We start from the raw sequence: 23,416 nt of genomic DNA on the forward strand, positions 1-23,416 counted from the left end.
CCTCCTTTTTACCTGCCCCCTTGACTTCCCTACTGTCCGTAGGATTCCCCTTCCTCCTGACAAATCAGAAATATGTGTCTTCTGGTACCCCTGCTCTTTTAGCTCAGTCTCCTCCTAATCTGTCTGCTTAGAAAATAAACCCCCTCCCCCCAATTCTTTTTTAAATTTTATGACAGCCTTGACATGCTGGAGTCCTTGTTTTCAAATCAGCATAGAAAAGTACAAGCTAAAAGTAAGACCACCCTCCTGGCCTCATTCTCTCTCCTGAGGTGAAGCCTTTTTCAGTGTATTTCTGTAAACTTCCATTAAAAATATTGTTTTAATTAATATTAATTTTTAGTTATTTACTTGGCAGCACATGTCATGTAAATCCTTAGTTGTGGCATGTGGGATCTGGTTCCCTGACCAGGGGTTGAACCAGGTCCCCATCCATTGGGAGCATGGAGTCTTAGCCACTGGACCCCCAGGAAGTCCCCAATTTAATTTTTTTTTTAATTACTATGCTAATATCTGCTTGTAAAAAAAATCCACACATTTGCAAAAAATTAAGTTTCTTACTTATATAACATCCCTAATGACAGTGGCAATAATTAACATTTGAGTGAATCCAGAAATTTTCTGAAATACAATTGGAAAAATTATACATTCTATAATATTTGTTTTCCATTCAGTAGTTTTTTTAATGCTTTTTATTTTTCTATATTAATGATTTTTTTGTCTCATTCTTTTTAATTGGTATTTTTATTGAATTTTTTTTGGCCTTTTTTTACATAAAAGGGCAGTATGCAGGAGGGATTTTTGTGGTGATGGAATTGCCACATCTGGAATTATGGTGGTGAATGCAGGACTCCGCATTTGTCAACCAGGATATAGAAAGATCAAGTGCAGCCAGTCAAACAGATCCATATGTATAAGTGAATTACAAGACCCCACTGAAGGAGGTGGGGGAGAAAGGAGCTGATCTAAATAATTTTCTAAAATGTATTTTGATTTGATACTATAAGGCTAAAGACAAAAAGAATTACACACAAACATTGTACTATAGTTGGTAAATATGTTCCTCATAGAATGATTTTGCAATTTCCAAACTAGTCTTACTAATATACATCTGTTCACACACAGAGTTGGATACATATATTGCAGATAATTATAACCAGGTGTCTTGCTGCTGGAGAAAGAAGTTACTGTGAAAGAGGGTGAATAGAACCCCATGGGACTGATTAGAGTTGGAAGCATCAGTATGAACTCATGATTTTCATTTAAAACATTACAGACATACATAGAAATACAGTTACGTGCATATGTACATACATTTCCTTGTTTATCCATTTAGAGGGACCAGAAGCAGTGATACCCCAGTATCTACTTCCAGATCTTGGTTTCTTTATATATATAATTTTACGTTTCATTTATTTTTGGCTGTGCTGGGTCTTCATTGCTGCTCAGGCTTTCCTCTAGTTGTGGTGAGGGGGGCTACTTTTCATTGCAGTGCACGGGTTTCTCACTGCAGTGGTTTCTCTTGTTGCAGAGCACAGACTCCAGGACACAGGCTTCAGTAGTTGCAGCTCCTGGGCTCTAGACACAGGCTCAGTAGTTGAGGTGCACAGGCTTAGTTGCTCCACGGCATGTGGGATCTTACTGGGCCAGGGATCAAGCCCATGTCTTCTGCATTGGCAGGTGGATTCTTTACCACTGGACCTTCAAGGAACCCCCAGATCTTAGTTTCTAAACAATATTCTCCAATAAAGGGAACCAGGGTTTCTGGGAGAAGTGAATGATTCCTGAGCTAGAGCAGGGAAAATTCAAGCTCAGGGTGGAGCATCTTGAGATAAGAAGTACTCAAAAAAGGTAGAAGCATGTTGAAAGAGCACAGAGGCCAACCTGTGAAAAAGCTCTCAGTGGCCAAATGTAGAAAAACTTGAACAACAAAAGAATAATATTGGACTATGACCCAAAGAATGAAATAAATATCCTCAACCCCATGCTCATAGAAATAAATAGCTGAAAGTGTAAATGAGTGGGGAAGAAGGGACAACCCTTCATTACAAAAGGATTTCAATTAATTGTAGAAGGAAAGAGGAAAATAAGAACTCACCAATGCTTTAAAAAAAAATCACTAATCCTTATATCATCATAGTAATAATTGGTGTAGGCAAGATGTACTAATAGATGTTAAAATTTGGGGGTGAAGGATATTTGCACAGACTCAAAAGTATCTCTTCCAAAAGTATTTACTTATTACAAAAGGGAAAATAGTTCAGATACTATCTTAACCAAGTGATCAAAAATACCACAAGTGTGGGAGGTGACCTCTAAGATGGCCCCTAATGAGCTGGGACCACACTCATACTATTGTGTAATCCCTTCCTCTTAGGCCAGACCTAACTTCTAACAATATAGCAAAAATGATGGGATATTGTTTCTGAGATTAGGTTGTGGATTCCATCTTGCCCTCTTGCTCATTAATGAAAGCCAGCCAGATACCATGTTGTGAGCTGCCTTGTTGACCCCCAGCCAATAGCCAGTGAGGAACTGTGGTCCTAAATTCCATGTTCTGTTAGCAACTAAATCCTACCAGCAACCAAATGAGGGTGCTTGGAAGCAGATCCTGCCCAGTCAAGCTTTGGGATAAGACCATAGCCGCTCCTGCTGACACCAGCTAAACTGTACTGCATTCCTGACCCATAGAAACTGAGATGGTAAATGTTAATCCACTAGATTGTAGGCTAACATGACAGCAATAGAAACCCTAATACAACCAGTAATACATTGCAACGTCATTAACCGCCTGGTACAATGCACTGAAAAGGGCATATCATCTTTGTGGTGTCCTTTCCAATGATGTATGTGCTGGTGGTGCTTAGTTGCTCAGTCGTGTCCGACTCTTTGTGACCCCATGGACTGTAGCCAACCAAGCCCCTCTGTCCGTGGGGATTCTCCAGGCAAGAATACTAGAGTGGGTTGCCATGCCCTCCACCAGGGGATCTTCCCAACCCAGGGATCGCACCCAGGTCTCCCGCATTGCAGGTGGATTCTTTACCATTTCAGCTACCAGGGAAGTCCAAACCTCAATAAATCATGAGAAAATATTGGACAGACATCATCATGTCCAAACATCAGCATGAAAGCCATTGTAGTCTTCAAAAGTATCAAGATCATGAAAGACAAGGAAAGACCTAGAAATGGTCACATCCTGGAGGAGGATATTACTAGTGAAACAGGAAATTCTTTTATTTAAAATCTAGTTTACTTAATTGTATTGGACCAATATTTATTTCTTAGTTTTCATCATCATTCTGTGGCAGAATTTCTCAGTTTTGGCACTGTTAACATTTGGGGGGATAATTCTTTGTTGTGGAGGCTGTACATTGCAGGATGTTCAGTAACATCCTCAGCCTCCACCCACTAAATGCAAGTAGCATCTCTCTCTTTTTGTGACAACCAAAAATGTCTTAATCTTGCCATATGTCCCCTGGGGAACAATATCACCCCTGGTTGACAGCCTCTATTCTATTATGTAAGATGCTAATATAAGGGATGGTTGGGTAAAGGACTTTGAGAACTATCCTACTTTTGCAGTCCAGCCTTAACTCTAAAATTATTTTTAAAAAAAGATTATTATTACTATGCTAATACATGCTTGTTTAAAAAGTCAGAATGTTATAACTTAAGTTCCTCATTTCTTCCTTCACCTGCATCACCAGTATTAGTCATTAACATCTTTGGATAAATCCAGAAATTCTCAGTGATACACAATTATTTTTATACAGTTTGAGTTAATTATAATACTCTAATAATCAGATCAGATCAGATCAGTCGCTCAGTCGTGTCCGACTCTTTGCGACCCCATGAATCGCAGCACGCCAGGCCTCCCTGTCCATCACCAACTCCCGGAGTTCACTCAGACTCACATCCATCGAGTCAGTGATGCCATCCAGCCATCTCATCCTTTGTCGTCCCCTTCTTCTCCTGCCCCCAATCCCTCCCAGCATCAGAGTCTTTTCCAGTGAGTCAACTCTTCGCATGAGGTGGCCAAAGTACTGGAGTTTCAGCTTTAGCATTATTCCTTCCAAAGAAATCGCAGGGCTGATCTCCTTCAGAATGGACTGGTTGGATTTCCTTGCTCTAATAATATAAAAAGTTAATTTTTCTTGGTCTTTTTGGTTTTATTATGCTTTCTTTTTTTTAATATATATTTATTTGGCTGCACTGGGTCTTTGTTGCGGTATGTAGGATCTAGTTCCCTGACCAGGGATTGAACCTAGGCCTCCTACTTAGGGAGTACAAAGTCTTAGCCACTGGACCACCAGAGAAGTCCCTTATTATGCTTTCATACATACTATAATTGCTATGCTGTACTATGTTTTGCTTTTTTTTTTTTTTTTCACCCAGCAATACCTACCCTTGCTATGGACCAGACACTGTTTTTGAATGCTTTCTATAGATGAACTCATTTAATCTTTACTTAAAGGATATTCATGAGACATGTTTTTTTCTTACCCTCATTTTGCAGATGGAGAAGCTGAAGTACAGAGGTTAAGTAATTTGTTAAGGTCACAGCAAGTGGCAGAGCCAGACTTTGAACTCAAAGCAATCTGGTTCCTGGGTGCTTTTAACTTTCAGCTGCATCCTGCTTCTGTAATTTTTCCTAGACATGTTTCCCTGTGTTTCATGTCACTGCGCCTCATTCTTTTTAACAGTTACATAAGGTTGTATGCTATGTTGTTCAGTTGTTAAGTCATGTCCGACTCTTTGCGATCCCATGGACTGCAGCACACCAGGCTTCCCTGTCCTTCACCATCTCCTGCAGTTTGCTCAAACTCATGTCCATGGAGTCGGTGATGCCATCCCACCATCTCATCCTCTGTCACCTTCTTCTTCTGCCCTCAATCTTTCCCACCATCAGGGTCTTTCCCAATGAGTTGGCTCTTCACATCAGGTGGTCAAAGTGATGGCATCAGGTGGAACTTCAGCTTCAGCATCCGTCCTTCCAATGAATATTCAGGACTGATTTCCTTTAGGATGGACTGGTTGGATCTCCTTGCAGTCCAAGGCACTCTCGAGTCTTCCCCAGAACCACAATTCAAAAGCATCAGTTCTTTGGCGCTCAGCCTTCCTTATTGTCCAACTTTCAACATCCATACATGACTACTGGAGAAACTGTAGCTTTGACTATACAGACCTTTGTCGGCTTAGTGATGTCTCTGCTTTTTAATACCCTGTCTAGGTTTGTCATAGCTTTCCTTTCAAGGAGCAAGTGTCTTTTAATTTCATCACTACAGTCACCATCCACAGTGATTTTGGAGCCCTAGAAAATAAAATCTGTCACTGTTTCCACTTTCCCCTTATCTATTTGCCATAAAGTGATGGGGCCAGATGCCATGATCCTAGTGTTTTTAATGTTGCATTTTAAACTAGCTTTTTCACTCTCCTCCTTCTATAGATGAACTTTAGTTGAACTCTTCCGTTTTGGTGTCCCGATCCCCACGTAAATCTACAGCCCTAGGTCTCCAACCACCTCTTCAATGTCCCTTTAGTGCCACAGCCTTCGTTTTAAATTGACTTATTCAACTGATATTTCAATAAAAAATAAATTTAAAAAGTAAGTTGATTCAAACTGAGCTCATTATCCTCCCACCCGCGCTTCCACCCACAAATTTCCACCCACAAAGCCACCGTGTCTTCATCTGAATGGCAATGCCAACACCCACGAGTCACCCAGGACAGAGGCAGAAGCCAAACTGGGAGGGAATTAGTGAAGTAAAGTAGATTTCAAAGGAAATGGAAGGTATTTGGGTCAGTAAAATAGGGAAAGAGTCTTGCACAAAAAATTAAAAGGAGGTGGGCTAGCTTTGGACATCTGGGGGAAACAGGTGTGACGAGGGAGAACGGAGGAGCCAAATATAGGCTTCTGGATTCTTAGCCGTTCATCACCAAGGTAACTGTGTTGCTATGGCAACAGCAAAGGCAGCACCGCCTTTTTCAAGAACTTCCTTCGCTGCGGTTACCTCCACACAAGCCAGACACTTCCGCATGGGAGGCTACAGCCCGCGGGCTATGGTTTAGGAAGGCGGGAATTGCTGCAGTAGTAGCCAATCGGATGGGCTCTGCGGCGTAGGACGCAAAGGAGGGGTCGGAACTTTTGGAAGCTCAGCAGAGGGCGTTGATAAGGCGTGTTCGCGTCCCTTTCCCACCAATTAGCGGCCGAGGAAAGGAAGGGGGCGGGACCTGGGTGAGGCCGACCAGGGGCGGGGCCCAGATTAAAAAATGGGAGGCTCCGCCCACCCCCGCTTCTGCTCAATAGGAAGCCAGAGAGTCAGTCCGGACAGTTAGGGTGCCCAATGAGTGCTGTCGCCAGGACCCCTTGCGGGGCGGGCTCAGCCAATCGGCAGCAGCGGTGGGCGGACGCGGGCGGCAGAGGCGGTGCGGCGGAGGCGGAGCGGCCTCTGCGGCAGGAGGGAAGATGGCGGACGAGGAGAAGCTGCCGCCCGGCTGGGAGAAGCGTATGAGCCGCAGCTCAGGTGCCGCGGGGGTCGGGGCTGGGACGGGGCCGCGAGGGCCCGCAGAAGCAGGGCTCGAGCTTGCCCCTCGAGCGCGGCACCGCCGCTCGGTTCCCGTGGGGTCCTGGCTCCTCCGCGTCGTCCCCGGGTAACGGCCCTGGCCCACCCTGTGAGGGCTGCGAGCCTGAGGAGAGGGGAATCCCGAGGAAACTGAGGCAAGGGGCGTGGCCGGGGAGTCCCAGGGTGCTCCCAGCGTGGCGGGGGGATGGTGATCCCGCGGCACTCCCTCAGGCGATGGCCCTGGCCCTGCCGATCTGATTGACACTTTCGTTCGGCCTAATGCACCAGAAGTCCTGAGGGAAGGTCTGTGCAACCCGCTGGTCCCAGGGGGGACCCCTTGGGGAGGACACCCCAACATCATGCTCAGGGCGGGGCCCTAGGGTGTTGTTCGGCCTCGGATCCACAACCTCCTTCTGCTAATAACGCTCGCTGCCATCCACACCATATTCTTAGTTTGCGATATCCGGCCGGTGGTATTTGCCTGAGAACTGCCCTTGTGCTCCGGAACCCGACTTAAGGCTTTCCCCCAATAATAATGTCAAGAATAGGGAACGTTTATCTCAGGACCAAGCGTAGTTACAAGCATTTTGGGTGTGTGCTTTCTCTAAATGGCCATAATTTTGGGAGAGAGGTAATTGTTACCCCCGTTTTGCAGATCAGGAAACTCAAGGCCAGAAAACGCCAGGAACCCGCCCAAGGTCATTGATTTCAGGGGGTGGGGGCTGGGTTCGGACCCAGTCATTCTGACTCCAGAGCCCCCTACCCTTCTTGCTGCAAACTACTAAGATGCAGGTTCCAGTATTTCACACTTCTTTCTCCATAGAGCCTAGCAGTCATAGTCGCAGTAATAATTTGAGTTTTTGAACATCAGGAGCACTTTGCATACAGCACCATCCACTCTCCACATTAACCCCCTGGAGGTTTGATGTCCCTATTCTCTTACCCCCACTTTTCAGATGAGAAAACTGAGGTTCAGGGAGATGGAACCCATTGCCAAGGTTTTTGAGGCAGTCAGTGGCTCAGCTCTCACCAACCCCCACCCCACCCTGCAGCCTTGACCTGTGGATGCGACCTACAGTGTAAAGCCTATGCTCTGCCCGATTTGGGGCTCCCACTCCAACCATTTCTACCCAGTTCAGTCCTAACAGTGTTCCCTGAGGGTGCCATCCAGCCCTTCACGGTGTTCGGCACAAGTCCTCCGTGTAAGCCCAGCAGACTCTGCTCCAGGAATGACACCCTATCTCTGCTGGGTCCTACTTCAAGCTTCTTGTTGGCAGCCCTCACTCCATGCTCTTTAGTCTCTGGATAACATCTGACCCCAATAATGCTGGACCCCAGTTCTGTAACTGGGTAGGGGAAAAGGACAAAGCTTTTGTGTCTGACACACATGGGTACAGTTTATGCAGCGGAATAAACACCCATTGCTTTGTTTTGGAGGTACTAGTAGCTGTTGCACTCTTATTGACCAGACGCCTCACAGTAACATGTGCATGCTCAAGTCGTGTCCTACTCTTTGTGACCCCATGGACTGTAGCTCACCAGGCTCCTCTGTCCATGGAATTTCCCAGGCAAGAATACTGGAGTGAGTTGCCATTTTCTCTTCCACAGTATCTTCCTACCCAGGGATCGAACCCAAGATTGTTTTGCTTCCTGCATTGGCAGGCAGATTCTTTACCTCTGCACCACCTGGGAAGCCCACGTTTTGACCAGAGATGCATTAGTATGTCTTTGGTTACCCAAATGTTACTCAACATTCACTTACATAACAAATCACCAGCCACAGGCGTTAGTTTCTGCAAAATTCCCCAATCGATAATGTGTTAATATATGTCAAGTGCTATCCTAAACTCGTTACAGATGTGAACCCATACAGTCCTTCCAAAAACCATTCAGGCAAGTACTGTTGTTATTTCCATTTTACAAGTGAGAAAACTGAGGCCCGGAGAAGGGAGATCATACAGGGAGTGAGTGGCAGATTTGAACAGGGAGTCTGGCTTCTGAGTGCATGCTTCCAACCTCTCTTCCTCACCTTGGGTTATTTCCCCCCTTGAAGTTATTATGACCAAAGTTGTTATATGGTCTTGCTTGCTTGTTTATTGCCTGTCTTCCCCCCCTAGAGGGTTAGCTCCGTAAGTCCCGATGACACTGGTGGACAGCAGTGGGCTGGCTGAGTGAAGGCGTCTTGTTGGCCAGTTCCGTATCATGGCTTGATGGTGGTATCCTCTGAGCAGGTCCCAGCTAAATTCTGTGCCCCCCGCCCTTCTAGGCCGGGTGTACTACTTCAATCACATCACTAATGCCAGCCAGTGGGAGCGGCCAAGTGGCAACAGCAGTGGCAGCGGCAAAAACGGACAGGGGGAGCCCACCAGGGTCCGCTGCTCACACCTGCTGGTCAAGCACAGCCAGTCACGGCGGCCCTCATCCTGGCGGCAGGAGAAGATCACCCGAACCAAGGAAGAGGCCCTGGAGCTGATCAATGGTGAGCAGGGGTTGGAGACCAGGCTTGGGGGAAGGGGGCAGTCCCTCTCCCCAAGGGCAGCGCAAGCTTTACAGAAATCACATGAGATCCTCCACCCCAGCCAGCTTAGCTGTCAGCTGTGGCCTTGGCCAACCTGTAAGTGCCTGTTGGTGGCGTGAGCCTGGCTTCCATGGCTGCCTTTCATTTTCCTCCCTAGCTCGTCTTTGAGAGTGGGCCAGGGTTGGTGGAGAGGACGCAGCCTTGGGGCTGGCAGACCTGGGTTCACATGGTCACTATGCCCCTAGGAGCTCCTTGACCTTGAGAGATTCATGTCACTTCCTTGAGACTCAGTTTTCACCTCTGTCAAATGGACATCGTCATCTCCTTGCCTTCGTGGGCCATTGTGAAAGCTCAGTGAGATGAAATGGTGTAACGGGTGGCACACAGTTGTCACTTTGTGGGTCGTCGTTCAGTGGGAGCTATCCTGGAGAGTAGTGTCATCAAGCAGGGTCCTGGGACACGTATTTGGATGGATCAAGAAGGAGGTTGGAAAGGCAGCAGTGTTAGAACTAGCCGACAGAGTCAGTGAATTAATTCGGCTCTGAGCAGGCTGTTTGTCGCTCAGTTCTGTGTTTCCTCCACAGTCTAGAGCAGCAGTTGGTAGGCAGACTTTTTCTTAAAAGGCCAGATGGTAAATAGTTTAGGTTGTGTGGGCCATACAGTCTCTGTCAGCTCTGCTTGGCAACTCCATAGCAGCCGCTGCTGCTGCTGCTAAGTCACTTCAGTCCTGTCCGACTCTGTGCAACCCCACAGACAGCAGCCCATCAGGCTTCCCCATCCCTGGGATTCTTCCGCAGGTGATGTGTAAACAAATAGGCGTGGCCATGTGTCAATAAAACTTTATTTACAGAAACAGCAGGATTTGACCCCAGGGCTGTAGTCCTCAGCATCCTGGTCTAGAGCTATCTAGTGTGGCCGCTTCTATCTACATGTGGTTATTTTCATGTAAATTAGTTCAATTTAAGTCATATTAAAGATTGGTTCCTCAGTCACACCAGCTACACTGTTCAGGAGTCCCACTTGGTTATAGGCTGTGGACAGCACAACTGGAGAATATTTCCATCCTTGCAGGAAGTTCTGTCAGCCAGTGCTGGTCTGGATCACAAGTGTGGTTTCATCATCCACTCAGCCTCTCTCACCAGAGATCCCAGACACCTCCCAGGCTTTCCAACCCCACAGAACCAGTGTCTCACCCCTGCCCAAACAGCCTGAGTGCCCATCCAGTTCTGCCAGGTCCTGGCTGTGTGACCTTGAGCAAGCTACTTAACATCTCAGCCTCAGTCTTTTAACTTACAAAGTTAATGTTAAGATAATAGGACCCACCACATAGGGTGAAGAAAAAAAATTGTTAGTTGCTCAGTCGTTTCCGACTCTTTGTGACCCCATGGTCTGTAGCCCACCAGGCTCTTCTGTCCATGGATTTCTCCAGGCAGTAACACTGGAGTGGGTTGCCATTTCCTTCTCCAGGGGATCTTCCTGACCCAGGGATCGAACCTAGGTCTCGTGCACTGCAGGCAGATTCTTTATCTTCTAGCCACCAGGGAAGCTCTAGTGCAGTAAAGCACGAATAACAGCCCTTGTCATCTAGTAAATGTTGTGTAATTGCTCTTGGCCATTAAGATGGTGGTTATTAGCACAGGCCTGGCACGGTTAGTCCATATTGGCTGTTGTTTTGGGCCACATAACTGGCCTGTGGGATATTACTGACACACACCTACACCCACACCTGTTCACCCCATAAAGTTCCCAGCATGATAAGTGGCGCCTGTTAGCCACCCACCTCTCAGCCTTGTAGAGTGGAGCCAAGTTTTTGCACAGAATCTTGAAGGCAGATTTAAAGAGCTTACTTCCTTGAACTTACTTGATGGTCCGGTGGTTAAGAATTCGCCGTCTAGTGCAGGAGAGACGGGTTCCAACCCTGGTCAGGCAACTTAGGTCCTGTATGCCTTGGGGCAACTTAATCTGTGTACCACAACTAGAGAAGCCTGCATGCTTCAATCCAGCACAGCAGAAAAAAAAAAAAACTCGCCTCCCGAGCTCCCTAGGGCAGGGGCTGGGTCTGTCTCTTTGCCCACTGCACACCGGACACAAAGCCTGGCCCACAGTAGCGCCCACATCCGGGTCTCCTGAACCCAGAGGAAGCAAGAAGGGATCCTGGCAGAGGAAGCAGCAGAAATGAAGGCCTGGGGCTGGGCTCTGGGCAGGACTCAGGGGAAGACTGCAGGGGACTGAAGAGAAATGAAACCCATCAGGGCAGGTCCCAGCCAGGTGGAGGAGGGCCCAGGCTGAGGCCAAAAGTTTGGGTCCTTTTCCAGAGGCTGCAGGAAACACATGGCCACTTGACGCTGGGAGAAGGGCCCTAAAGTCATGGCTTTTCAGAAAGAGCTGTGTGGCTGGAGGGTGACGGGCCAGGAAAGCCGGAAGGCCCAGGCCCAGGCTGGATGGGCCAGCAGTGAGCAGTAAGTGATGAGTGGGGTCTGGCTGCCACTCGGGAAGAGGACGTGGTGGGATGCGCAGAAGAAACCAAGAGGTGACCTCTTGGGTGCTTTTAGCTCAAATGGTCCTAGTTCTGAGGCTTCTGGACCACGTGAGAGTGCACAGAAGGTGATGGGCACTTGGAGAGTGAGTGGCAGGAGATGTCGTCACTGGCTGAGGGGACTCGGGAAGAGGCACAATCTGGGGAGAGTCTCACCAAGTCTGAGGGCTGGGGGAAGAAACCTTGGCAAGGCAACCATGAGAGGATCTGGGTTGAGCAGAGGAGCAGGCCAGAGACAGAAGCCTGGGGGACAGTCCCAGCCAGAGAGGGCAGGTAGACATGGGGACATCTGAGCATTGCTTGGAAGAAAAGCTGTTGGGCTCTAGGGCCTGCCTGGGAGTGGTGCCGCCTGTCCCATCTCTGAGGGACAAGGATGTGTCTAGTGGGGCTGACAACTGCAGTGGGAGCCTGGGGTCCTGAGGTCAGCTTGGGTCTGGGGAAGGGGTATCTGTGGGTGCGCCCAGTAAGCAGCTGGGCCCTGGGGCCTCACCTTAGATCAGTGTACACTCGGACTCGGAAGTGTTAGCAGGGGTCGAACGTGCCTCCCTGTGCCAGGGGGCCTGGTAGAGGCTGTGGGAGGAACTGCAGCTAGAAACAGTGTGACTTGAACTTGGAGTGGGTGGGAGGCAGGGGGAGTAGATTCTAGAGCGCTTGAGTGGGCAGAATCAGGAGGACTGGGTGATAGATTAGAGGGGCAGGGAGCGGGTAAGGTCAGAGGTAACGTGACCCACCCTGGACTGGCCCGTAGGTGGATCTCGGTGCCAGCTGTGTGAAAGTTGCTCAGTTGTGCCCAACTCTTTGACCCCATGGACTGCAGTCCATGGAATTCTCCAGGCCAGAATACTGGAGTGGGTAGCCATTCCATTCTCCAGGGGATCTTCCCAACCCAGGGATTAAACCCAGGTTTCCCACATTGCAGGCAGATTCTTTACCAGCTGAGCAATCAGTGAAGCCCAAGAATACTGAAATGGGCAGCCTATCCTTTCTCCAGCAGATCTTCCCGACCCAGGAATCGAACCAGGGTCTCCTGCATTGCAGGCAGATTCTTTACCAACTGAGCCACCAGGGAAGCCAGCTGTGTAGCTTCAAGCAAGTATCTTCATTCTCGGAGCTTCAGTTGGCCTCATCTGTAGAATGGACACAGGGTGGCCTGAAGATCCAGGGGCCAGCCAACCACTGAACGCTTAGCAGAGCAGTGGGCTCAGTGTCATGTTGTCTGCATGGTAGAGCCTTAACCCCAGTCGTGTAGGTGTGTGTGGTGGGGACCAGGGTCAGGACAAGGCCTTTGCCTACTGCAGCCTCTCCTGCTTGCTAATGGTCCATGGGTGGAGCGCTGGGCCAGGGCATGGGAGGCCTGGTGGGCTCCGCATGCAGACCCTCCACTGACATTGGCATATGGTCTTAGTGTCCTGAGATGGGCCCCCTCAGGGGTCATTATGAGGGTGCAGTAAGATGGCGCAGACTTCGGTACACTTGGTCACCAGACACCCATGTGCCAGGTCAGCAAGCTTTGGGCATCGGGGCCTGGTTGCCTCTTTCATGAAGAAGGATGTCTTCTGCCCCGTCGCCTCTTCTCATCATGGGCTTGTTCCAGGTGATGACGAGATCAGCCTTTCAGTGGCACAGTCTGCCGCTGGTAGCCTGGGTCCCTCTGTACCCATTTAGAACCTGTGCTCCCCAGTTTCCTTGAAAAGCAGTGTGTCCACATTTTCTGCTGAGGCTTCTTTCTCAGGGCCCGCTCCTCTGCAGCTCTTGGGCTGCAGCCAAAGGCTTGTCAGGGATCTGGGGACCGGCTGCCTGTCATTGCCTGTGTCCTTGTGTAAGGAAGCCAGGCCACAGAGAAGCCCTCCCTGCCTACTGCCCATTCCTCCATCCCTACGTGCCCAAGGTCGCAGAGAGGCCCCAGTGTGAGTCCCATCCCGGTACCCCGTGCCCAGGGTCTGGAGGGTTAGTGAGCGCCTTCCACCCAGTGTCCCCACTCACGGTGGGTGGCTCCCTTCCAGGCTCCTGGCTTCAGGCTGGGGTCTCTGGTCTCTAGACATCCCCTCCTGGAATTGGGATTTTTTTTTTTAATATTTACTTGGCTGTTCCTGGTCTTAGTTGCAGCATGCGGGATCCTTAGTTACAGCACGCATACTCTTAGTTGCAGAATGTGGGAAATGCTTCTGCAACCAGGGATCGAATCTGGCTCCCTGCATTGGTAGCACAGAATCCTAGTCACTGGACCACCAGGGTAATCCCTGAAATTTGGGTCTTGAGGAAGGCAGACTTAATTCCATCACCTTTTTCCCTGTCCAGACCCTTTCCCTAGTTTGTCTCTAAACCTCATTAGAGTCAGAGACCACTCCACTTGTTCACTCACTGTCGCTGGAATCATTATGGTGTGACTGCCTGCTACAACAGAATACCACAGGCTGGGTGGCTTAGCCACAGACATTTATTTTTCACAGTTCTAGAGGCTGGAAGTCTAAGATCAGAGTGTTGATTGGTTTGGTTTCTTCTGAGGCTTCTCTCCTTGGCTTGCAGATTTCCACCTTCTATGTGCTCACCCGGCCTTACCTCAGTGCATGTGATGGAGAAGGAGCTTTTGGGGGGCCTGTTTTTTTAATATGTATTTTTATTTATTCAGTCGCACTGGGTCTCAGTAGTTACAGCAGGCAGGCATGTGGGATCTTTAGCAGGAGCATGTGGGATCTAGTTCCCTGACCAGGGTTTGAACCCAGGCCCCCTGCACTGGGAGCGTGGAATCTTAGCCACAGGACCACCAGGGAAGTCCCTAGCTTTTCATCTTGACTGGTGGCCAGACTCCCAGAGGTCAGCTTTAGAAAGGAGAGCTCAGAAAGGAAGTCTTGTTTCTTTTTAAAAAATCATTTCAGGGGCTTCCCCTGTGGTTCAGTGGTTAAGACCCCATGCTTCCAATGCAGGGGACACAGGTTTGATCCCTGGTCATGGAACTAAGATCCCACATGCCGTGGGGCGTGGCCAAAACGTAAGAAAAAAAATCGGTCCCATCCAAGCAGAATATTTTCTTTTTTTTTTTTTTTAAACAAAAATGTATTTATGTATTTGGCTGCATCAGGTCATAGTTAAGGCACGTGGACTCTTCGTTGGGTCATACGGGATCTGTCACTGCGGCATGAAGACTCTCTTAATTGCAGCTTGTGGGCTTAGTTGCTCGGAGGCATGTGGGATCTTCATTCCCAACTAAGGATTGAACATATGTCCCCCTGCTTTGCAAGGCAGGTTCTTAACCACTGCACCACCAGGGAAGTCCTGTAGCAGAATATATTCTGAGAGCTGCTGATCACAGGAAGATGTGAGTGCTACGAATGATGGGGAGAAAAGCTTGGCTTTTATTCAGTTCTTAGGCTGCTGTTGCTTGCGTCACACACACCGTGTGTCCTTGCCAGGCTGCCTAGTTTCAGGGATCCCTGCAGCTGTGCCCCCAGCCCCAGTGGCTGGAGGATGCTGCAAGGGGTGCTTGAACAAGGCTCAGGACTGGGGCCGACTCCCCAACTGCTGGGCCCATGCAGCAGTGCTCCCACAAAGTACTTGGAGGCGGGCAGGTACACTGGGGGGCGCTGCACTCAGGATTCCCTGGCTGGGTTTACTGGAGTCCAGACAGGAGAGGTGGGGGGGAGCATATCTCAGTGTTGCTCAGGTGAGACTGAGGACATAACCAGAATCCAGGGAGAGGAAGAGATGGAGGAGGGGAATCCTTGTGCCATCCAGTTCAGATCGGAGTCAGCTGTGGATGTGTCAGGCACAGGGGGTCCACCTGGCAGCCACGGCGGGTATTGGGAGCCCACCCGGGTTTTCACGGAAAGAGGCACTGCAGGAACTTCCCTGGCGGTTCAGTGCATAGGATTCTGGGCTTTCACTGCTGAGGGCCTGGCTTTGATCCCTAGTCAAGGAACTAAGATCCCACAAGCTGCAGGGTGCAGCCTCCCCACCCCACTCCTCCCCAAAAAAAGCCACCGCAGCATGCAGGCCACAGGGGGCTGGGCCGTGTCCCATCAGAGAGCCTGTCTGACCAGGCAGCACAGCGCGGTGACAGCCAGTGCAGACCACACGGTGCAGACAGGTACGCAGGTCAGAAAGAAACAGGGCAGTCCGAGTGGCCGGGCCCCACAGAAGGGAGGACAGAATGCTGACAGCGGCTGCCATTTGTCAAGGTGTCTCTCAGTGCCTGGCACTGTGTCTCATGTCCCTGTGACCGGCTGGCAAATGACCGATGGTCGAGGCTCAGAGGCACAGGGACACAGGCCAGGCAGGGGTCACGGGAACAGCTGTGGAAGCAGCCAAGCAGATCAGATGCCAGGACACGAGTTACTGCCGTGACCTGTAGTGAGATGGAGGAGTGGGGTGACAGGTGTGCTGTCATAGCGTCCTGGACGGACGGACGGATGACAGTGACAGGTTAGACCGGAGCTGGAGATCCGTGGGCCAAGGTGAAGTTCCCACCAGCTCAGCGACAGGCAGATGGTCTGGCTGGGTATGTGGGTCTCTGAGCACCAAGTGGATTAATCAGCAGCGTCCATGTGGCCCTCAGAAAGGTGCCAGGTGTGTCACAGCCTCGTTTAGGTCAGACGGGAGCCATGGATGGAAGTGTCACCGTGGTGTTGCCCTCTGCTGGGAGCCCTTTCCCTCAGTCCTCTTCCTTCCCTCCCATCAGCCCGGTCTCCCTGTCCCCCCAGGGAGAATCGGTATGTAGTTTGGGCTGCACAGAGGGTGAATCTGGCGTGCTGCCAGCTCACCCCGTCAGGGCAGCTGGGAGAAGAGCTGTGTCAGCTGCCCCCGGGGTGCAGTCTGCCACCTGTCCCTTGCTGAGTCCCAGCCAGGCCGCCTCCAGGGTTCTTCATGACACCCCAGGAAGTGGCCCTGGCCTTCCTCACACTTTGGTCAGACGGGACAGCCGAGCCCTTGCTCTGAGGGCTCAGCCGTCCCCTGTAGCAGAGCTGGGCTAGTGCTGTGGCCTCCTGCCTTTGTCCTAGAAGCCTCTAGAAAATTTTCCTACCACTGCCCTGGGGCGTCCCAGTGTCCCTTTTGATTTTTATTTTCTTGGCTGCACTGCTGTGGGATCTTAATTCCCAACCAGGGGTCAAACCTGTGCCCCTTCTGTTGGAAGCCCTGAGCCTTAACCACGGGACCACAGTGAAGTCCCCCAGTCTCCTTTGTAACGTCTGTCCTGTCTTCTGCTGCCCTCCCCAGCAGAACCTGGAGGTAGACTTTCTCTCAGTGTGTGGGGGTAGGAAGAGGCCATGCCTTGTTCGTTATGAGTTCCTGTGTGTGTGTGGGGAGGGGGCAGTTACAGAGAAAGCAGTGTAGGACTGGGGTAGGAGACCAGCTGCTCTTGAGGTGACCACAGGGTCATGGGGTGCGTGCCTGTCATGGGTGTGTATGGCTCCGGCTGTGGTTGTGCATGCATGCTCATGCACACTCAATTGGCAGGGGTTGCAGGCTCCTTTCTGAGTGAAGTGCTGCCCTGCCCGGAACCCTCCGCCCGCCCTGCCCTGACTGGGAGGCCTCCCTTCGTGTCCCTCTTGCAGGCTACATCCAGAAGATTAAGTCTGGAGAGGAGGACTTTGAATCTCTGGCCTCACAGTTCAGCGACTGCAGCTCCGCCAAGGCCAGGGGAGACCTGGGTGCCTTCAGCAGAGGTGCGCAAAGAATGGGCACCCCTGAACCCCAGCAAGACCCTCTGACCCACTGGTGCCTGCACCCCACCTAGAGGGATGGCCCGTGTCGCACTGTCCTCTAGGGTCCACCAGGTGGCAGCAGAGTCCCTTCCTCAGGCTGCAGAGTCTTCTCCCCAGTGGTGGCATCTCTCTTGGGGTGGGGCGTCCATCTGTGTGTCTCTCTGCTCAGTTGTCCCCATCACAGGCCCACAAAGGTGGGTGCTTGCTGCCATTTCCCTCTCCTTCTGTTGAGGTGCAAAGCTGGGGCCCCTAAGAATCCCAGAGCATGTCCCCCAGAATCCTCTGCCCACCCTCCTGGGTGGAGAAACCAAGAGTGAGGGGAGGAGGGGGTCAAGATCAGCAACCCCGCCAAGTTCAGGCCTCTCAACCTGGGGCTGTGGGAAGGGAGGAGCAGAGGGAACCAGGCTGCCGCCTCCTCCCCCCTCCATCCTGGGGTCTCTAGAGCATCAAGGAAGGGCCCAGAATAGGCTGAGGGGTGTTGGGGAGCCAGCAAGGGGCTGTGGGCAACCCAAGGAGGCAGGCGAGACAGTGTGGCAGGGCCCAGGAACTGGGCCCAGGGAGACCAGTTCATCATTAAAACTCCTCTCTCGGTGCACAGTGGAGACAGCCACTCTGCCCTCATTCGTCATGCTGTCCTCAGGCTTCCCGGGGCCTCCCTAATAGCCTTGCTACCCCCAGCTGCGCCCAGCTCAGGCACCATGACAGGGCCGTAAAGTGCATGACGGATGAGTCCGAATGAGGGCCCTGGGGGCGCAGTGGGAGCCCCGTCTGCCCAGGACTGCCTGCAGGTCTGGACCCCACCCACCATCTCTCCTGCTTCCTCCCCCAGGTCAGATGCAGAAGCCATTTGAAGACGCCTCCTTCGCTCTGCGGACAGGGGAGATGAGCGGGCCCGTGTTCACGGATTCGGGCATCCACATCATCCTTCGCACGGAGTGAGGGGTGTGGATGGCCCAGGCCTGGCCCCCCGGGGGCAGACGGGTGGGACGGGGTGGCTGGGCCCGCAGACTCCGCTCCCTGCTGCCGGCCAACCAGTGGGGACCCCTCCCTTCTCCTGTCACACAGTATTTATTGATCCCAGAATGGCTGGGAGGGGGCCCTTCACCACCGGGTGCTCCCTGTCCGCTCCCATTGGGGCTATCCCTGCTAGACCCCCCTCCCCTTTAGGAATCGACTTCAGAAGGGCACAGGGTGGAGAGGCTCCCTGGGCTCCCAGGGCCAGGGTTGGGAGTAACCTGTCCCAAAGAAAAGGCCTAGTTAGCTGAGCTGCCCCTGTGCCGCCCCAGGTCCAGGATGGGGGCAGGTGGGCCTTGAGTTGTTGCTGGTTAGGCCGTGTTCCTCTGTTCAGTTGTAAAAAGCAGACGCTCCGTGTGGGGCCCAGGCTGCTGGCTGCTATGGGGCCTCTCTAAGCAGCCATGCAGCGCCTTCCCCACCCTTGATTAAACCTGGAACCACTGCTCTGCTGTCTGGCATTTCATTTCCCATCCCCGGGGCAGCGATCATCTCCCGCCACCTCTGGCGTCAGGTGTCCAGGCCATGTTCCCTCCCTGGGAAGCCACTCCTTTCCCTCAGGGGTGCTTCATAGCAGCAGCAGACTCTCAGGGAAGTGGAACAACAAGGTCCTCAAACTTGGGTGTTCAGGAATGTTCCAGAATGCAAGGGCCCTGACCACACAGCTCTGAGTTCAGCAGGTCAGGTGGAGCAGGAGAATCCTCGGAACCAGAGTGAAGCCCCCATTCACCCTTCGTGCTCTTGGCGCCAGCCCCGCCCCCGCCCCTCCCCCCCGCCCCCCCCCCCCCCCCCCCCCCCCGCCGCTGAACACACACAGCCTGCTTCAGTTGGAACAAAATACTCCCAACACTCTGATGCCCACTTCCCTGTCACCATAAGCATTCTGCCAGGACCCAGGCACCTCTGCAGATGCTAATACCATGGCAACAGGGAGCAGGGGCACTGCCAGATGTCTCTGAGAGCAGGGGTCCTGCCCAGCCTTCTGGTGGCAGGTGGGGGGAGTTCTGTGCTGGAACATGGTAAGGGGAGGGTCATTGAGCAGAAGGAATCCCTGCAGCAGATGTGGGAGGGGGCAGGACTCTTCAGGTGGAGGCCAGGGGCGTGGCCCACCTGTTCTGCATGACTCCTCACAGATGCCCCTGGATCCAGGCCAGGCAAGGAGGCTCAGAGGTCAGTCAGGGGGTTCATGGGTGTGTTGGAAAAGGGGTTATGTCCATTCTGCACCCCACACACACCCTTAATGGGGACCAGCCTGGATCTTGGGAGTGATGGGCTAGCAGGGATTGGGAATCCAATAAAATAAGCCCTGCCTGGCCTGACGCCGAGGAAGAGCACCCCCTACCCCCAGGGCTGAGTCTCTTACCACAGGCCTGAGTTGCTCATAGTCACCTGGGCCGACTCCCATCTGGCCGGTTTCTGGAGCAATTGCTTTCTGCCTGCTAGCACACTTGTCATTAGGAAGGTTTAATGAGCCTCCTCTCAGCTCTGGCTGCTTGGCTGCCCCTCCAGACAGACCCTTCTACCACCGTCTGTGGGGGCCACGAAGCAGGCAGAGGCCCCACTGTCGTTCTCTAGGGCTGGGGGAGACATCGCCCCCCGCTCCTGGTCCAGTGGAGCCTCTGGGAAGGATTGGAAATGAGTACTTGGGGGCAGAAAGGTTTGCAGGGTCCTCCTCCAAAGTACCACCTGAGAAGTGGGCCTGTGCCCCTTTCTTAACACCAAACGCCCAAGGAAAGTCTCCCTGAGCTCCCAGGCATCTAAGATACTGTTGGGGAAGGGAGAGGGTAGGGGTGCATTTTCCTGGGTAGGGGCTGGTAGGGAATTTTTTTTTTTTTTTTGCCTTGCCACCTGGCTTATGGGGTCTTAGTTTCCTGACCAGGGATGGAACATGTGCCCCCTGTTGTCCTTAGGTGTGTGTCTGTCCTGGCGGTCCCCACCTGCCTCCATGGACCTCCCTCTTCCTTTGTCTAGCAGCAGCCAAATCCCAAACACATAAAGTTGCTCTTAGATAAACATGCCCTGGAGCCCTCTCAGCATCCATAATTCAAAAGCTGTGGCTTCTGTCACCTGCTCCACACTCCCACCCACCCGCTCCTGCCCAGAATCCAGGCCCTGGATCCCAAGCCCTCAGGATGATGAGAATATAGTCTACGCCACTGGTCTGGCACCTCCCTGCTCAAACTACCTTAGGGGCAGTGTGGTCACTTCAGTTCATGGTGACGTGGGTACTGCCACTGGCTGGTCTGCAGAGCTTCCCCCGTGAAGCCAGTCACGTCCATCATAGGGGAAGTTGGGATCAGCAGGCAACCTTGGACACAGGCGGATGACATGTGACCCAGGCCAGGGTCAAGGGACGGGGGGTTATTTCTCCTGCCCATATTTTGTTGTTCAGTCGCTCAGTTGTGTCCAACTCTTGGCGACCCCATGGACCACAGCACGCCAGGCTTCTCTGTCCTCCACTGTCTCCTGGAGTTTGCTCAAACTCATGTCCACCCATCTCATCCTCTGTTGCCCCCTTTTCCTCTTGCTCTCCATCTTTCCCAGCATCAAGGTCTTTTCCAGTGAGCTGGCTCTTCACATCAGATGGCCAAAGTACTGGAGCTTCAGCTTCAGCATCAGTCCCTCCAATGAATATTCAGGGTTGTTGGAACAAAAGCCACCAATGCAAAAGTATTGGAGGGCGGGGCCTGCCCCTGTGTTGTGTGTATGAGAGAAGGCACCATTCTAATGCCAGGGACCTGTGGGCATCGATGCCCAATATGATGGGAGGGATGGGGTACAGATGTTCTAAGGTGAGTGTTTTTGGTGTGTGTGTGTGTATGTGTGTGTGTGTGTTTTAAGCAGGTACAGAGCAAAGTGCTTATCCAGGAATTGATTCTTTTCATGTCAAACTTGCTAATTTAAATGGAAATTAATTGCTTTTCTTGACGATTTCTTTAAAAATTGGTTTTAAATGCATGCATCAGGCAGTCACATTTATTATTCATTGGTTTCACTGGCAATACAGCCCCAGTGTCCGCGTTCCGGGAGATGCCAGCACAGAGCAGAGATGATTTAATCAAGAGGCCATTAATTAGAGATGGGGAGACAGGGAGGGAGGGTTCCTCCCACAGGAGCAGGTTTGGCCACCTCTGTGGCCTCAGCAGGGGGCGGTGGGGTTGGAGGGAAGGGGAGCCTGGGTGGGTGGGGCTGTTTGCATGATGTTTCTGCTAGAGATTTCAGTGGGGTGGGGGCCATGCGTTGGGGCAAAGGTGGGAGTACGGGGTGCACAATCTTTGTTCCTGGCCACAGCTCCAGAGGTGACTGTCCTTCCCCCTCACCTTGCTGTCTGTCGCCCAGGCCACCAAGGATCTGGCTAAAATAAAGCCTTCATTGTGTCCTTCCCATTCTGTGACCCCCTTCCACCCCACCTCAGTCACATTAACAAGGCTTCTGAGGACCTCGACTCTGCTGACTTCTTCAATTTCTTCCCGACTTGTTCAACACACCCTTCCTGTCTCTGAGACTTGCTCGCTTTGCCCATTTCTTTCCCTCCAGGAGCCCCGATCTCCACGTCAGTCCCCGTTGAGGACTATCCCTGCCCAAGCCAGGGCATCAGGTGTGGGTGTGTCCAGTGGAAGACCCCCCCCCCCCCGCCGCCGCACTTTCAGACTGTTGCTACCTTTTTGTTACTAGCGCACTCAAAACTGGTGCAAGTTACACAAAATGGCTTTGAAATTACAAAGCCAAAACAAGAAAAAGGGAAAATTCTGCTGTGTCCCACTCTCTCTCGGTGGTGTTGGTGTTCAGTCACTCAGTCATGTCTGACTCTGCAGCCCCGTGGACTGCAGCATGCCAGGCTGCCCTGTCCTCCACTATCTCCTGGAGTTTGCTCAAACTCATGTCCATCGAGTCGGTGATGCCACCTAACCATCTCATCCCCTGCTCCGCCCCTTTCTCCTTTTGCCTTCAATCCTTCCCAGCACCAGGTTCTTTTCCAATGAGTCGGTCTTCGGAGCTTCTGCTTCAGCAACAGTCCTTCCAATGAATATTCAGGGTTGATTTCCTTTAGGATTATCTGGTTTGATATTCTCTTTTGGCCACACCACGAGGCATGAGAGATCCTAGTTCCCCGACCAGATGACCAGGGATCGAACCCACAGCCCCTGCAGTGGAAAGAGTGGAGTTTTAACCACTGGACCACCAGGGAAGTTCCATCATACCTATATTCTTAAAAGCAGCCAAACTGTTAAAAAAAAAATGTTAAAAGTTGCCAGATGGTCACCAGTGATGCACCAGTGTGATCAGTGAGTGAAAGAAAAAAAAAAAAACTGGCAATGGGGTTTCCCTGGCAATCCAGTGATTAAGACTTTACCTTCCAGTTCAGGAGGGCAGGTTTGATCCCTGGTCGGGTCGGGCAGCTAAGATCTCACATACCTCCTGGCCAAAACCCAAAAACAGAGAAGCAACACTTGTAACAAATTCAATAAAGACTTTAAAAATGGTCCACATCAAAAAATGTCTTAAAAAAACACTGACAATATTCACTTGAGGCCAGTCTTCAGTGTCATGATAGAATTTGCGGTTGTTTGGATCCTGGTGTTTGGGTCAACTGAAACAGCTTTGGATTGGGTCTCCTCGCCTGGCTTCCCAAAGGGCTCACCCTACCATGATCCCTGCCCTCATCCCTCCCACCCCACCCTCTACCCCCAACCCCCCTTCACCCCCACCCTCAGGCTGGGCTTGTGCGTGCACGCATGCCAAGTCCCTTCAGTCATGTCCAACTCTTTTCGACTCTGTGCACTGTAGCACCCGCCAGGCTCCTCTGTCCATGGGATTCTCTAGGCAAGACTATTGGAGTGAGTTGCCATGCCCTCCTCCAGGGGATCTTCCAGACCCAGGGATCAAACTTGCCATCTCTTAAGTCCCCTGCCTTGGCAGGCAGGTTCTTTACCACTAGCATCACCTAGGAAGCCCCGGACTTGTGCTTACCTGCCCCTATTCACAAAGCTCGTGTCCTCAGACAAGGGAACCCAGCTGGGATGGGCCTCCAGGCTCACCCTCCACCTCGCCTCCTCTGCCTCTTCTAGACACACAGAGCAATTAAAGCATC

General features: G+C 51.6%; 1 protein-coding gene across 2 annotated transcripts; it reads left to right on the top strand.

The window, feature by feature from the left end:
- Positions 1-6,444: 6,444 nt before the first annotated feature.
- Positions 6,445-18,769, top strand: PIN1 (peptidylprolyl cis/trans isomerase, NIMA-interacting 1). Of its 2 annotated transcripts, XM_086409173.1 has the most exons (4): positions 6,445-6,521; positions 8,827-9,039; positions 17,164-17,274; positions 18,143-18,769. In XM_086409173.1, exons 1-4 carry the CDS (start codon positions 6,464-6,466, stop codon positions 18,250-18,252), a joined length of 492 nt encoding a protein of 163 aa, XP_086265299.1. In that variant the 5' UTR covers positions 6,445-6,463; the 3' UTR covers positions 18,253-18,769. The 2 variants fall into 2 exon arrangements, with proteins under 2 accessions (XP_086265299.1, XP_086265300.1); XM_086409174.1 differs by lacking the exon at positions 17,164-17,274.
- The last annotated feature ends 4,647 nt before the right edge of the window (positions 18,770-23,416 follow it).

Source organism: Bos grunniens, chromosome 7 (genome assembly GCF_055505025.1).
Source record: "Bos grunniens cultivar Pamir isolate PY7600 chromosome 7, Bosgru_T2T1.0, whole genome shotgun sequence".
Taxonomy (NCBI): domain Eukaryota; kingdom Metazoa; phylum Chordata; class Mammalia; order Artiodactyla; family Bovidae; genus Bos; species Bos grunniens.